The 16,243-nt window shown below is 46.2% G+C and overlaps 1 protein-coding gene and 1 long non-coding RNA gene across 3 annotated transcripts; one reads left to right on the top strand and one right to left on the bottom strand.

Annotated features, from left to right (window-relative positions):
- The first annotated feature begins 53 nt into the window (after window positions 1-53).
- PSMD13 (proteasome 26S subunit, non-ATPase 13) lies at window positions 54-9,673 on the top strand. The gene is made up of 13 exons (XM_049821370.1): window positions 54-224; window positions 770-848; window positions 1,774-1,808; window positions 1,887-1,942; window positions 2,325-2,368; window positions 2,632-2,718; window positions 3,622-3,793; window positions 4,281-4,360; window positions 4,445-4,570; window positions 5,273-5,335; window positions 6,302-6,382; window positions 8,046-8,162; window positions 8,851-9,673. Exons 1-13 carry the CDS (start codon window positions 130-132, stop codon window positions 8,944-8,946), a joined length of 1,131 nt encoding a protein of 376 aa, XP_049677327.1. The 5' UTR covers window positions 54-129; the 3' UTR covers window positions 8,947-9,673.
- Window positions 9,674-10,212: 539 nt separating this feature from the next.
- On the bottom strand, window positions 10,213-16,224 carry LOC126047550 (uncharacterized). 2 transcript variants are annotated; one of them, XR_007508594.1, is made up of 3 exons: window positions 14,423-16,224; window positions 13,184-14,230; window positions 10,213-11,871 (listed from the first exon to the last, which is right to left on the bottom strand). It is a non-coding gene; the product is annotated as an uncharacterized LOC126047550 (long non-coding RNA). The 2 variants fall into 2 exon arrangements; XR_007508595.1 differs by having other exon boundaries at window positions 13,184-14,607; window positions 14,751-16,224.
- Between the last annotated feature and the right edge of the window lie 19 nt (window positions 16,225-16,243).

Raw genomic sequence — 16,243 nt, 5'->3', positions numbered from 1 at the left:
GGAGCGGTCGCCGCGGGGCCCTACGGTACCCAGCGTGCCCCGCGCGGCGCCGGAAGTGAGTGTGCATTTCCGGCGGGGGCGGGCGGGTGTCGGTGTCGCTGCCTTCTCCTCCTCCCTCCGTCCGCCGCCATGAAGGACGTGCCGGGCTTCTTGCAGCAGAGCCAGAGCTCGGGGCCGGGGCAGGCCGCCGTGTGGCACCGCCTGGAGGAGCTCTACAACAAGAAGTGAGTTTTGGGGGGGCCCGCTGCCGTGGTCATACCTGCCCCGGGGAGGGGGCCGCTGCCCTCGGCGGGGCCGGCCCGGCTCCCGGCCGCCTCTCCCGGCTGTCCCGGGGCGTTGCTGTGGGGCCGTGGCCCTCCACACGCCTCCCCGGGGCCGGGCGTGTGCTGTCTTGGTCTGACTCGCAGAGAGCGGGGCTCCGCGGCCCTGTGCCGGGGTACGGCGTGCCGGGCTGAAGGGCCCTCCCTGGTTGGGACCGGGCTGCTCCCCGCGTCCCGTCTGTAACTCGGTAGTCCTCTGACCAGCACGTAGCCGTGGAGAATCGGGGAGTTGATTTCCGCGTTGTTTTCCCTGGGGTTGCTTTGTGTCGGTGCCCTGGAGGGGGGTCTCTGCCACCGGTTTTCGTTTCTGACTCGTCTCCGTCATTAGTCGGAGCAGCTACAGAGGCGGGCGGGGTTGGCAGATTTGGGGTGTGAAACACAGGCTCTGGCACCGGCTGAGGAGCTGGTAGAAAGTGTGAACTCGCTGAGTGACTTTCTTGTTTCTTAAGGCTCTGGCACCAGCTGACTCTGCAGGTTTTGGACTTTGTTCAGGACCCTTGCTTTGCCCAAGGAGATGGACTCATCAAGGTGAAGTGCTTGATTGTTTCCAAGGGTTTTAGCTTTCCCTAGTGAAGACAAGTGGTGGTGGTATTTTTGTATCAGTGAAAAATAAGCAGCCTGTGACTTGTCTCTGGAGAATTATTAAACTAGGTGAATTCAGCTTTCTGGGGTTTATGCACTAGATGTGAGTGTGCTGGATTTGGTTGGTGTGTGAAAATTCTGCTAAAATTAAATGTGTCAATTTTAGGAGCTTCAAAATGATTCTTCAATTTCATTCACTCAAGACTTTTTTTTGGGGGGGGGTGAAGGAGGAGCCTTTTTCTCTCCCTTTTGTAACAAGGGGTTTACAACTGCAAGTGTAGGATGGATTGCCAGGTGTTCACAAATACTTCAAAGTATTCAATATGTTATTTCACCCACTGTCTGGGGACTTCTTCCAGTTATGAAGATAACGGCATACTCAGTCCAGACTCGCATGTTCTCTGTATGCTACAAGTAATCATGTATTTTTGCTCTCATTTGTGTTTTTAGGTTAAAATTCAGCTTCCCAGGAGCTAGTGATTTCAATGATAAAGAGTCATGGGTTTCTAGAGACAATCTCTTTTCTGAATGTGTGCAAAGAGAAATTTGAAAACTTTAGGCCCATGCTTACTGTACAGTGATAAATGCAGACATGCACCAGGCCAGCCTGTAGCAGGGAGGTGTCGTGTTGTAGTACCTGCTAGCTTGTGAGTTTCTTGAATCACTGCTTGCAGTTGGAAGGAGACTGCAGAGATCAAATTACCTAAACTGAGCAATTTTTGCCTCCCTGCATTCTGTACAGTGTAGACATTTCTGTATTGGATCCCCACTACTTTGTTGGAAAAATGAATTGGAATACAGTGAAAAGCGAGCGTTGTAGCTGAAACAAAATACCCTTTTGCCCTGACTGTTGATATCTTTGTCCCTACAGCTTTATGAGAACTTCATCAGTGAGTTTGAACACAGGTGAGTTTGTTTGCTTGGAAGTTTTTAGGTAACCTACTGTTGACTCAGACTGTTACGACAGTGAGCTTTTTGTTCTAGGGTGAACCCCTTGTCCCTGGTAGAGATCATTCTTCATGTAGTCAGACAGATGACAGGTAAGTGTCCTTACCTCCTACTTACAGTATTTTTAGTAACTGATGGCTATGAAATTTGACTAGTTAAAAGTAACAGCTAAATCTTCAGTGTTAAGCTATTGTCTTTCTGGTGTATTGAAAAGGGAAAGCATTAATCAGAGCTTAAATAATTGCTGCTACATAGAGTAGCAAGTTGTGTGCTTCACTAGAGAAATGGCTGGCGAACAGAAAGCCTGGCCTATGACTGTAGCGCCTTTTGAAGGTTGAACGGTACACTATAGAAAAAATATATTCCTGTCTTCGTGATCCCAGTAAAAGGATATATTTTTAAGTTGAGATTTAGTTCCATGGGAATTCCTGATATTGCTGCCTTTTTTTTTTCTTCTTTTTTATAATTCTCCAGATCCCAATGTGGCCCTTACTTTTCTGGAAAAGACTCGAGAAAAGGTATTTTTGAAATTGCTTTTTCTGGTAGTCCACCTACGGGAATCGTTTTGCATGTGAGCATATAGGGTATAGCTGAAGAGGCAGATATGTGTGTGTTGAAACCTATGCTGGAGAATACCTACTCCTTTCCTCAGTGAACAACTCCGTATTTTAATGGAGGAACATGTTAACAAATGAAATGCAACCAACATAGTCTAGGTTTCAAGAGCCTACCTGGCTGCAAGGGTAATACTCTCTAAACATATATCTCTGTGTAACTGCAGGTAAAAAGCAGTGATGAAGCTGTCATTTTGTGTAAAACAGCCATTGGGGCGCTCAAGCTGAACATTGGAGACCTGCAGGTCACCAAGGTGAGGTGATGACTTGAGTAGTTCAAGTGTTTGGGTAGTTTGGAGCACTGTGACACACTTCAGCAGTTGCTACAGCATGGACCTGCCTGAGTCTGTGCTTCAGTTTTGAATGAGAAGATAAATTTGCAGCTCCTAGGATTTCCAGGAAGACCTGCGGTTCTGCTTTACATCTTGTAGGCCATAAAAATGCCTGTATAATACTTATGGCCAAATCTCTGAAGCTTCAGTAAGATTCTGATGCACATAGCCTTTGAGGTGCTGTTGCTTATTGGTGGCCTGCAACTGATCACTGCAACTGTTGGTGTGCACAGCTCAGGAGAGCGGAAAAATACCTTGATATATTCTAGTTTGCAGCTTAGAGGATCTCATTAATTCCACAGTGTATGTGCTGCTTGTTGGCGAGCTGCTAATGGTGACTGAATTAGTGTATCGTTTCCTGTGCTAAGCATGTTGTTTATTTCATCTCTTGGCTTTTTTTTAGAACTGTCTCTTAAATGTGAGATGAGAGGTTTTTTTATGCTGCGCAGCTTTGTGTCTCTTAGAGCAAGTACAAAGTTTGTGGGTTTAGTGGGTATAAGTATATATAAAGTGTGTGTGTATATGTATGTATATAAGTATAGCTGCAGGGTTGTTTTTTGGGGGTTTGGGGATTTTTTTAATTTTTTTTTTTTTTTTTTTTTTTTTTTGCTAACTACTATGCAAAGGGAGAATGCCATTGCTTTATTTTTAATGCTGTGGTAGTGGCTTTGGCTGTGGTCTCATCTGTTTTAGTACTGAGTGGATATTACTTCTGGACCACACAAGAATGCTGTAACCCTTACGGTGATGAACTAAAGGCTGGGAGCATGGGTGTATAGGAGGTGTACCTTCACCTGTGACAAAGAGGTTCTTGCCTTCCTCTAGGAGACCATTGAGGAGGTTGAGGAGATGCTGAACAATCTCCCTGGGGTGACTTCAGTTCACAGCCGCTTCTATGATCTCTCCAGCAAGTACTACCAGACAATTGGGAACCACGCCTCTTATTATAAGGATGCTCTGCGCTTTCTGGGATGTATTGATGTTAAAGATCTGCCAGGTAACTCCTCCTTTGCCAAGCATAGAAAGTCCCAGTTTTCTTTCTCTGTTTCATCACTTCAATGTAAATAAATGCACTGGCAGAGAACAGGTTTTCTCAACATTATTTGGAATCTGTCATATTTGGGCCAGGATCTAGCTAGAATGAGGGGGAACCCACAAGAAGAATGGCTGAGTAGGGTTTTGCTCCTAAGCTTCATTGAGGTGATGGGAGGGGGGAAGTGCCCCTGCCAGAAGGGACAGTTTGTTCTAGTTTCCAAAAGCCTTCACTGTAAATTAAAAAAGTGGCCCTTTTGTGCTGCTGCTGGGGTGACTGCAGGCTTCTGAATTTCAAGCTTGGGAGAGGATGAGGAGGAGGGCTGGGAATGATTTAATACAGGCAGAGAGAAGGGTGAGGGAGGGGTTGATGGGGCTTAGACTCCTGCTTCATCCAAACCATTTTTGTTGTTTTGTTTTTTGGGTTTTTTCTCCTTTGGGTTTTCTTGCAGTATCAGAGCAGCAGGAGAGAGCATTTACCCTGGGACTGGCAGGGCTCTTGGGAGAAGGTGTTTATAACTTTGGGGAGCTGGTAAGTTGATGCTGCATTGCTTCAGCTGTTGGGTATCAGGAATTGATTTTACCCTATTAACATTATCCTGCCTGGTTTTTGCAGCTCATGCACCCTGTTCTCGAGTCCCTGAGAAACACTGATCGGCAGTGGCTGATTGACACACTTTATGCCTTCAACAGTGGTAATGTAGAGACGTTTCAGTCTTTGAAGTCGGCATGGGGTCAGCAGGTGAGTGAATGAGTTGCTATATTGCTTAAGGCCTGGGCTCAATATTTACAGAGGACACTTAGATTCTGTGGACCTTTACTTTAAGAATTCCTGACTCCGGTGCACTGGTATGATTTCAGTCATAGCATAGTAATGTTTCTTTCATCTTGATATGTATCATTAGTTTTCTTTTGGCTTCCCTCTCTGATTGAAAAAAGTAAAGAGAAAACTCTTGTGATCCAAGGGCAAAGCAAACAAGAATGTCATGCAGTTCTGCACAGGAAGATAATCTCTGATTTAATTTCTGTAATGCCATTCGGTCGCAGTATTAAACTGCTTCCAGTGTAAAATAGTGGTTTTCCCTTGTTCTAAGAATTTTGAGGAAAACAGTGGTGGTGTTGGGTATTAACTACATTGGCTGTACCAGAAATTATCGACATAGCGGTAATTTACAGGTTGGCTTGTATGTCCACTTATGCAAGGCTGTGACATTTGATAAAAGGTTGCCTACCCTGTGAAGTGTTGCATTTTGTTATGCAGTTCTTATGGTTTACTTTATGGAACCATAACCAGGTAGTGGGTGGGTTGTAATGACCTTCTCCCTTGAAAATGAAGGTAGTGGGTCCCCAGGTGGCTTACTTCTGTGGGTAGCATGCTGTTCTCCCCTTGGGGGGAGGGGGGGAGTAATAATGAACTTACTTGTTCCATTTTATCCTCTTGCAGCCAGATCTGGCTGCAAATGAAGCACTTCTGCTGCAAAAGATTCAGCTGTTATGTCTTATGGAGGTGAGCCGAGAACTGTGATGTGTTAAATGTGGGACATGGAAAGGGCCTGCTCCAGCTACCTTTGGGTGGGGGTAGCGCTGCTAAATTTTCCATTCTCTGCTGGGTGCATTCATTCCCTCATGGTACAGAAACTCCTGGGTATAAATCGTTGACTGCGAATTTTGCCTCTAGGTGGTGCCAGAAGGCAAGTACTGCTGGGGGGGGGGGGGGGGGGGCGGAAAAAGCCTTGTGGTGTGCTACTTGTAGTTTCAGGGGTGTGCTTTCAGGCAGGATGTGGAAATGGGGAAGAAAAGCGCAAGCTTTGTATCTTGAGTGTGGTATCTGAAATGGCAACTCTTAAAGTATGTTCTAGTGTAACAAAGATTTCTAAAATGCAGTTAAAATCTTAGTTTCCTATGGATTGAAAATCTTTTCCCTGATAGGTAACCCTATCAGGTTTAAACAGTTTTTTTCCTGTCACTTGAAGGCTTTGGCTTTGTTGTTACTGAATAATACTGGTGTATAAGCCTCCATGGCCTTGGATTTTTTTCAAAACCTTAAATATTGAGTTATCTGAAGTGTAAGATATGTTTATAGACACCCACATACCAGTATGTGTGTATGTTAATGTGTGTGTATATATATTCCCCATCTACTGTTTTACTGTGAATGAGTTTACCACCTATAGGTACTGTGTTATCTCAGGGATTTGATGCGCACTGAGATGTTTCAACACAGATCGATCTGCTTTATTTGGAGATTACATTGTTACCTAGAAAATCTGCTGCTTGGAGAGGAGGGAGTGGTATGACTCCTTTCTGCTGACATAAATGCATTTTTCTTTGAAGTATTTTGATTAAATATGAGAAATGCAGTTGCTACTGCAGATTGAGAGCTCAGCAGGACAGTATGAGGGAAGCTGTGCGCACTGTTGGAAAAAAACTAAAACTGTGTGGGATTTTTGTTTGTTTGTTTACTTGAATTCAGATGACTTTCACCCGGCCAGCCAATCACAGACAGCTCACTTTTGAAGAGATTGCCAAGAGTGCCAAAGTCACTGTGAATGAGGTGAGTTCAGGTTTAGACAAACTTGTGTCTATATTCCGAAGATCTAAAAGTGTCTGGGTAGACCGACTCCCATAGGTGAACTCTTAAGTAGAAATGTTCTCTCCTGTTCTTGTGCATTTGGAGAACTTTTTTCTTTTTAAGAAGGAATTAACTGGTGCTCCTGTTTCTTGGTAAATAAATTTCTGAAGATTCTTAGTCATAGTCTGAAGTTGGAAGAGAGCTTTGTAGGTCGTCTGTTCCCACCTGCTCTTGAAAGCAGGCCTTTGGATTAGGTTATGCAGGGCTGTGCCAAGATGTCTTGAGTATTTCCAGAGAGGGGAAATGTCACTGATGTTTAATTTTTCTCATGGTGAAGAATTTTCTTCTGTTATCCAGATGGTATACCTGCTGAAGCAAATCCTGCATGTGGTCTCTTGTCCTTTCACCCCATGTCTTTGTGAAAATAGTACCTCTTCTCTTCTGTGGTACTGGAAGACTGTGATGAGGTATCCCCGAGCTGCCTCTTCTAGGCTGAACAAATAAAATTTCTTCCTAATGTCAAGTTCTCAGCCTGCTGGCCCTTTGCTAGACTCCCTCCAGTTTTGTAGTGGCCCCCTAAAACTGCAAGGGGGTGATGCAAAATTGGACATGGTGCTGCAGCTATGCTCCAACAAGTGCTGAGTGGAATAATCGCTTCCCTTGACCTGCTTGCTGGCTGTGTTCTTACTGATGCAGACTAGAACACAGTTCCCCTTTGTTGCTGTCAGAGCACACCCCTGGCTCTTGCACAGTTTGCTGTCATTCCCCCCCCCCCCCCCCCCCCCCCCCCCCCCGACTTTGCTCCTTTCCATCAGAGTATATTCTGCTGAGTATACTCGGAGTATACCACAGCCAGTCAGTCAGACCTCTGTCTATGCTGTTGCTTGGGATCCTTTGGTCTCAGGTGAAGGGTTCTGTGCTTATCTTCACTGTGCTTCAATGTGATTCATGTTAGTTCAGTATATTGAGGCCTCTTTTCATGGTAGCTTTTATTTCCAGCACATCTACCTCTCCCTGCCAGTGTACTCTCCATCTGTGAGATTGTCATCCAGCTAGCTTAAAGATAATTAAATAGTATCAGACCCAGTATCAACCCCTAAGAAGCGCTACTTGTGACCAGCTGCCTGTTGAACTTCAAACCACTAACCACTACTGTTTGAGCTCAGTGGATTTTTCACTCATCTTGTAGTCCTACTGACTGTTCTGTAGCTCACTAGCTTGTCAACTAGGATGTGGTAGAAGGTCTTGTTGAGCACTTTTTGCTAAAAGAAAGGTACAGGGCACCTACAGTGCTCTCTTCAACCACTGAGCAAGTTACTTAACTTAAAAAGGCAGTCCTATTGGTCGAGCACATCTTGACCGTGGTAGATCCATGCTGACTTTTTCCAATTACCTTTTCCTTCCTGGGATTTCAGAGAAAAGAAAGGAAATCTGCTCTTAGAGGAAAGAAGTCTCTCCTGTATATGTAGATATCGATTAAAACCTAAAAGAGGATGGATGTGGGAGAGGCTGCAGCTGTTCTTGATTTTGTTGTGTGTAGTAAACAGTCTTCCACAAGCTAGTGCTATTTAAGGGTTTTATTTATCTTGGGAGAAACTGGGTGGTTCTCAATTGTTTCCTTCTGTTGTTATTTTTTTATTTTTAGGTGGAACTGCTGGTGATGAAGGCTCTCTCAGTAGGCTTGGTAAAGGGCAGTATTGATGAAGTTGATAAGAGGGTGCACATGACATGGGTACAACCACGCGTGTTGGATTTACAACAGGTAATGAACAGTTTGAATATTAAGGTAGTTCTAACATGTTTTCTTGTGTGAGGTGATCTGGAAATTAAAATAAGAACTGTGAAGGGTCACTGTCTGATAATTAGTCTCCTTAGGGCTTCTTGAAAATGCTCAGGGAAAGAGGAATTGTATCCGCTTTTCTTCATTCCTTTTTATATTGCCACCTTTAGCTCTTACCTAGGGTACATGGTGCATCTCTTCTGAAAGCCACACAAACCACCATAAGACACAAATGCTATGACTGTTTTTCAGAAGGATGCAGACATCTGTGTGGCTGCTTCAAGCCTAAATGCATGAAACAAAATCTTGGAGTATCTGGGTTGTAGGTGGCATGCTTGTCTTGGGAAGAGAGGATTTCAGGGTGATAAAGACAAAGGTGCTGAGCTTCTCAAGTTCATCATCCTAACATTTTAGGAGACTGTATAGGGTGCCTTTACCTTTAAAAAAAAAATCAGTACATGTAATAACTAGCTTCAAACAATTCCTTTTGTGCATTTCAGTTTAACTTTAAACATTGTTGGGTTTGATGGTAAAAGATGTTAAGTAGCATCTTTTCTGGATGCATAGGGTTTTGAGAAGTTGTTTGGGATCTCAAATGTTTGTCCTTAAAGGTGAATATTGGTATTTCCAGGAGTTGAGGCATTAAAGTTATTGTGGGCTTGCCTTGCAGATCAAAGGAATGAAAGACCGCCTGGAGTTCTGGTGCACAGATGTGAGGAGCATGGAGATGTTGGTGGAGCACCAAGCTCATGACATCCTGACATAGAGGACCTTGCACTACCCCTGGGAGAGTAATTTCTACTGCTACTGATGCTAGCAGCACTCAGACCACTGACTCTGTACTGAATTATATTGAAGGGGGGTGGGTGGGCAGAGGGGAGAGCAGCTTTTTGAGCTTGTTCAAAGGAGTAAGTGGCCTTTTGCTGTGTAACCCTTTGGTGCTTGGAGTCAAGATTTCCCTATGCGCTAACATTAGTGGCACTGACATGAGAGCTCCCATCCTGCTCTCGTAAAAGGAGGACAAAGGCTCCGTGGTGGTTGATTTATCAGTCTTATTATCAAATTGTTGTGGGAGGATGTGATGCTGGTTGCATGTTACAGGAGCGGAGGCTACTTGCCAGGTAAAGGGGTAGCAGAAGCTCCGTTATGAAAACATGCTGGAGAGGTGCCTGACCATTGTATGTGGTATTACTTAGTGGTATTGGCCTTAAGAGGGCATGACCTTCCCCGGTAACCTCTCTCCCCCTGCCCCTGCAGCAGCCCAAAGGCAGCATTACTGAAATCATCTTTCTCCTTTTGCCCTCTTTCTCCACAACCCCTCCTCCTCATCTGCAGCAGAGGGAGTGTTTACTCCATCAAAGGGTTTTTTCCAGGATTACCGTTTAGTGGATGTGGTTTTATATACTTTTGGGGGTGGTTGTCTTTTACGAACACTTTGTGCTAAAGTGAGGTGCAGCAGTATTGCTGGAATAAACTTCTCTGCCTTCCCTTTCTGTAGTTCTGTTTGTCATCTTCATAACTTGCAGTTGGGCCTTTGTTCCGTTTAAAAATACGCTTCCTTTTAAGTTTCATGTTACAAAAACCGTCTGTCCAAGGACAATACAGATTTAAACAGTCTGTTAATCACCAGTGGGATTAGTATGTAACTTAGCACGTGGTACCTTGGCATGTACTTTATTGTTAAGTTCCTTTCTTTTGTGGGAAGCTGTAGTCCTGATGCCTTTTCTCAAGTTGAGTAAGCATTATGGACTGAAAAAGCCTAAATAAGGCCTGAGACAAGTTTTTGTTCTGCTTTTGCCTCTTAACAACTGCTGCTTTAAAAGCTTTCTGTAATGTAATTGTTTTGCCCTACTGCTGCTGCGATGCCTTTATAGGGATGGAAGATAATTGTGCACATAGAGAATTTGAAACAAATGCAAGTCTGAACTGTGGGCTACCTCCAAGTACCATTTGGATGCATAGTACTCCTAATCATAAGACAGTAATAGCAAACTACACTAAGGTTTTTAACAGTAACTTTAAAATTAACAGAGTCATATTCACATATCTGGCTAAATTCCTTGGGATGTAAGTGGATTTTGAAATGCTGCTGCCAATGTATCCTTCGTAGTGCCGGTTTGGTTACTACTGTGATTCAAGAGCTCTAGCTACCAGTTTGATTCTCTGGTGTCACTAACAAACTGTACTACTGGAATTTTTATACTTTGTGTGCTTCTTCTAGTTTGCTGTCTTGACTCTGAGGGTTTAATGCCAGCAATGGAAAAAAAGAAAGCATGTGGCTGACACCAGACTGCCACGCAGGTGCAAAGATATTTCGGGCAAGGGAGACTTAAGCTTTTAAAAACAAACCCCCGAAATTATCAGACCCTATATCTGGTCACCCTCTACCCTTCTGCCTCTCTTATCAGTTCTGGCCTAAATTTCTTCCTGGTTTGGAGTTGTTCAGTTCTGAATGCCTGCCTCTTCCCTGTCCAGCCCATCAAGTCTATCATTTTGCTCTGTCCTTCCTAGTTCGGCTGTTGGCATGTGCGTTGAACCACATTTTCTCCTCCTGTGTTGTGAAATTTGACTTTCCCTGGTTCATGCTTCATCTTGTCTTACAAAGCTCATTCCTGATGTTGCTTTTACTGACTTCAGAAGAGCATGCGGAGGAGACAAGCATTCTGATCAGGAAAATGTTTCCTTTATTTCATAGCTAAGGACAGGAAAAAGGCTTTAAAAAGTACAATCTCCTTAGTAGTGTCACATCACTATGTGTTAGGAGTAAACGAAATGCGAACTGTGTGGCAATGCTAATGCATCGTGGGGCTGCTATTGCTTTAGATGACTGACAAAAAAACTGGAAGCGTTACTGTTGAAATGGTACTAAAGTCTTCTCCTGAGAGTATTTTGACAGCCGCCTTGTACTGTGGGAGTGCTTGCTTGTATGTAAATTTTTGAGCAGCTCACTGAAGTGAGTGCGAAGATCTGCAGTCTTAAGTGAATTATGACAGTTGTTTCAGAGTTTTTTCCGAGGTATCTGGAAGTATTATTTGCTAGCCAAACCTTCCTCTGTGGGAGCAAGTGCTGGCTGTCTGCGTCCCTAACACAAATAATGTAGGAAGTTTGGTGTGTGTTTGAGGGGTGGAGAGGTTCTTCACGCAGGAAGAAAAATCATATTTATAGCACCCAGGCTGGGGACCATTTTAAATATCACTTACAGCCTTTGAGTATTTACTTGCTAGGAATTTAACTTGATTTTGCTTCCTTGCTAGTGCTGTGAGTGGTGCCTCGGTATCTGCCCAATGCTTTGCTGCAGCTCTACAAGGTTAAACGCTCCAGTGGGAAATACACGTCCCTGCTAGAGCCTGCTGCAAACTTATAAAGGAATAGTGCCTTTAGGACAGCATGCTATCCAACAGAGCAGGATTACAGATCCATTCCCCTATGAACAAGCACATAGCTGAAGCAAAACCAACAAGCCGTTATGCTGAACACTAATGTGAATTTTAATGAACAAACTCAGAGGGTTCCCTCCTGGTGAAGGTCTGTTCTGTGGTCTTATCTTCAGTCATACTTCTGCTCTCAACAGGGTGCAGGTTGTTGCTTCTTCTTAACCTGATCCGTGCTTGTAGTGCTCCACGTGTGCCAGGATCCAGGCTGTTGGTATCAGGAAGCATGCAGACATGATGGAAAACGCAATGACTTGCTCCTGCCGGCGGGAGATGAAACAGAAGAATTAGTGGGATGGCTGTGCGATGGCCACATTGTATGTGGGGTTTCTGGGACGGTTGCGCACTGGTGCTGTGTTCTAATGCAACGGATCAAGCGTACTTGTCCATGCTCCTTGCTCTTTCCAGCCCTGCAGCTGTCAGATGAACAGACCTTGGGGCTGTAGGAGGAAGATTTGGGTAAGCACAGCAGTTTCCACCAACTGTGGACCAAGCTGGTTGCTCTCTAGTTTTTTTCCCATCCCTCTGTGTTTCTTTGTCATGATACTCGCTGCAAAATCAGAGAAACTTGTGACCTTCAGTCAGCAGCAGAGGCTTGGGCTCCCAGTGTTTCCAAAAGTAGCTGCGCCTGACTTTCAAATGACTTTGAGGTGTGAATTGCAACCAGCAGCAGCCTCTTACATTTCCGGCACACCAGGGTGGCACTTAACCCCTTACACTGTCACCTTTATTTCTTTTTTTTTATTTGGCTGGAAAAAGAGAGTCTCCAGCCTTGTGAAGCACTTTGTTGCAGACCTTGGAAAGGCAGCAGGGGGTAAACTCCACAAGCAACGGGTGGAGGTGAAACCCAGCCAGGATTTCTGGTGAAAAGCTCCTTTTTCCAAGTTCATTTCACCCAGCCCAGGAGGGTCTCTGCTGTCGGAGCAGCTCCCATTTTGGTGGGGATCATCCCCAGAGGGACGAATGACAGAGGTACCGACAGTGGCTCTGCGATGACAGCAGACCCCATCCTTGCCCATGGGGACACCTGCTTTGGCGTGAATGTCCCATGAAAGCAGGAGGGGGGGTCGGGACGACAGGGCTCAGGTCTGTCCCTGTGCTGGCAGGGTGCCTTGAGGGACTGTCAGTGCCACTGCTGCCACCTCCCTGAGCTCCTCAGGCTGCCCCGTGGTTTTGCCTCCCTGGGGTGTGTGTGTGTGTGTGTGTGTGTGTAACCCTGGGCTGCAGGAGACCCTCAGCAGGTACCCTAAACCCCAAAGGTTAAAAAAGGGGTTGAAAGGATAAAATAAAATGGAAGCAAGAGCCTGAAAGGGGTGAGCAGGGCATGCACCCCCCCTCCGTGGGGGTGAAGTCAGGAGCTTGCACTGCTCTGTGGGCACCTTTCCTCCTTTTTCTCCCCCCTCCTCTTTTGCTTTTACTCCCAACAAAAATAATTTGGCTATAATGCAGAGAGGGATTTTGTGCCCCTCCGACCAGGATGTTCCCTGGGAGTGGGTGGCCCCCCCCCCCCCCCCCCCCCCCCCCCCCCCCCCCCCCCCCCCCCCCCTTTTCAGCCCCCCATAAGCTACTCACAGCAGCAGAGAGTGGATGTTCGGGTGGCTTGGAGGTGACCTGTGCCTGGGGGACCCGTGGAGTCCGCAGCATGGCGGCCAGCAGCCGGGAGCCCCGCTGAAAGCCCCACATGGCGGTGGCAGGGTGAGTGTGCTGCTCTTCTCACTGTGGCTGGGCTGCAGCTGCCCAGCCTGTCACCGCTGCCACCCCCACTGTCACCCCTGGCACAGGGCCTGCTGCTCTCCCAAAGGCACAGCAGCGGAAAACCCTTAAATGGCAAGATTTTCCCAAATTGCTCGCTACTAAATTTTTTTTCTTGTTTCCCTTAAGTATTTGCTGTTTTGTTGGTTTTTTTTGCTCAACAGCACCCACCTCCCCACACCTCTGAGGTCAAAAACCATGTCCCCAGCCAGCAAAGTGGGGCCTCTCTGCAATGCTCTGCTGGAGAGCAGACCTCTTCTTCTCTTGGGCTTTTTAAAATTTATAACACTCAAAACACAGTGTACTTTTTTCTTAAGCTGTTGCAGACGTGATGCCTGATCTTCTCTGTCTGATGGCAGTGGGCAGGACCTTGGTCACCCCATCTGTGACGATGGCTTCTCCATCTTCCTTTGTGGCTTGGTGTTGCGTAGGCTCAAAACCGAGTATGCACAGGCTCCTCCTTACGTGGTGTTATTTGTTCAGCAAGCCGGGCAGCCACGGACCATCTAAGGTGTTGATGGAACTGTCACAGGTGTTTAGTCAAGTTGGGCTGGAGTTTGCAAAAGCAACTTCCAACTTGCCTGACCTGAGAGCAGAAGTGGCTGAAAGCTTTGAGCCTGGGTCTCGTTCCTCTGATGTGTGGATGCTTGTCAGTGGGAGAAGTAGTACCCTTTCAACTTGAACATGTGTCTGCTTCGCTGAATAACCCAGGTGTGTCCTCCTCCCCCTTAAAAACAGCTCTGCAGAAACTTTGCCAGGATTTGTATGGACCTGCTCAGAGTTTTCCTTCCCAGAGTCAGGAATGCCACCTTCCTCTCCCAGACCCTCCTTGCAGCTCCTGGGGCTTCGTGGTTGCAGCAGGCTCTTCTGCAGGATGAAATGGGGTCTTGTCTTTAGAAGGAGGTCAGAGCTTTTTTGCTAGAACAACCATCTTGGGAAGGTGCAGGTTTTTTCCTTAAAAATGGCACTATGGGCTGCATGGACCATGACTGGTCAAGCACATGTTTGTTGGCAAAAGATAACTACTGAAACTTAAAAGCAGTAACAGAATCCTCTTACCTTATATCTGCTTCTTGCAGTTAGCTTTCCAAAGGATTTCCCTTCGATTCCCTGCTCATCAGAGCCTTTTTTCAACCAGCTGACAGTCAGTAATCTCTTGCTGCAGCAGACACAAAGCTGGGGGGGTGGCAGAGCCTCCAATGCTAAAGACTTTTCTTTTGAGCAGTTTCACAAAACATTTGCCTCTGTGACACAAGGGAAAGGAATAAGTGAACTCCAGGAACATCTCACACTTGTCTACTTCCCCCTTAGCCTTAGCTGACTTTCTAGAGCAAACCCATGTTCTGCTGTGCCTCTTCGTGCTGCTTATAGTGACAGAAGTACTGACCTGCATGTCGTTGGGAGCGGCTTTTCTTTCTTCTCCTTGTCAGGAAGAAGCATCCAGGCAGCAACCATCTCCCGATCTTGCCCCAACTGCCTGTGGGCTGTGAGCAGTTCTAGCTCTGTTTTTAGTCTAGACCAAGTGATAAAGAAGGACCTGTCTGCTCGGGGAACTACTCGGACAAGAATGGCCGTGCCCGCATACACCAGCAGGACGGCCACACCGGGCGCCATTTTCTCGCACCAAAGCAGGCACCTCAGATCCCCTCGTGCCACCAGCTCTCACGCGTTCAGCTTTTTAGGGTGTGAAGGAGGGGGGAGCATTCCTGTGCCTCAGTCCCTGCCTGAAAACCTACCTAGAAACCTTCTTTTGCTCCTGTAGATCAAGCTTTTGATCTGTAGCAAAAGCTTGTCATGAGGAATGTTGCTGGGATCAACAGGGGTGACAGCAAGGGTGGCCACGTTGAGCCAGGGCAGCTGTGAAAGGCTTGGTTGTGTTCTCTATGAGTACTAGGAAAATGATCTTGTTGTTGAGGAGTAAAGCCTTGCAAACTTTTTGAACAGGAGCTAAAGGAAAGCACCAATTAAAATCCTTGAGAAGCTGGAGAAACAGCTGGTGGTAAAGGACAGTTGGGGTGTCACGACCCAGGGTTGAACAGACCAGGGAGTCATGTTGAATTTGGAATTCGCTCGGGCTAAATTAAGGTGAAATGACACCAAATGATCAGTTAAACATTTTATTCATGATAGAAGCAAACTGAATTTGGGAGATATAGCTGTAGGTGGTGGGGTTTCTCACAACAGGAATTGGCATGAGACTACCTCAGTGAACCAGGTAACCTGTGGAAACCCTATACATCAATTCAGGGAACAAGGAGATCCCTCCCGTTGGGTCAGGAGGTTCAGAGAAGACCCCCTTGCTTTCTAGACTCCTCAGAGAAGGGCCCAGGGATGGCTGGATCCGCTCCTAGTCCCAGACTTGGTCAACGGTTTTATGTCTTAAAGGGATGAGGTGTAGGGATTGTGGAAAAGGAAAATGAAAGAGAGAACAAGACAGAGAGGAAAAAAAAAAGGAAAAGAAGGATTTCACCAGTCCTGGGTCCAGCGTTGGTTCAGTCAGCTGAGGGGTCCAGTCCCAGTGGGCTTGTGGACCTGGGGCTTCAGTTTGTGTCTTTTTATCATCCTTGCCCCTCCTTTGGGTGGGCACTCGAACTCATTAGGCTAATTAGGTGTCATGAGCGGTTTGTGAGCCTTTGGGACTTGGGGGTCCTTTGGGGAGTAACTTCCCCTTCCCTGCAGATGTGACCATTGTCTGATCTTTGTATCAGAACAGCTTATCAGAACGGGGAGCTGCGCGCCCTCCCTCCATCCCTGCCCTGTCGCTGAAGTCGGTGCTGGTGGGTGCTCAGCGGCTGCTTGTAAACTTGGTTCTTCGCTGTGCAGGGTTTGTTGTTATGCAGAGCTCGTCTTTAAGCAGAACTTGCCCCGCCGCAATGTTTG

This window comes from Accipiter gentilis, chromosome 17, assembly GCF_929443795.1.
Source record: "Accipiter gentilis chromosome 17, bAccGen1.1, whole genome shotgun sequence".
NCBI classification, from domain to species: domain Eukaryota; kingdom Metazoa; phylum Chordata; class Aves; order Accipitriformes; family Accipitridae; genus Astur; species Astur gentilis.
Note: the sequence above shows the minus strand (reverse complement) of the source record. Positions and strands in the feature narration are given on the sequence as shown.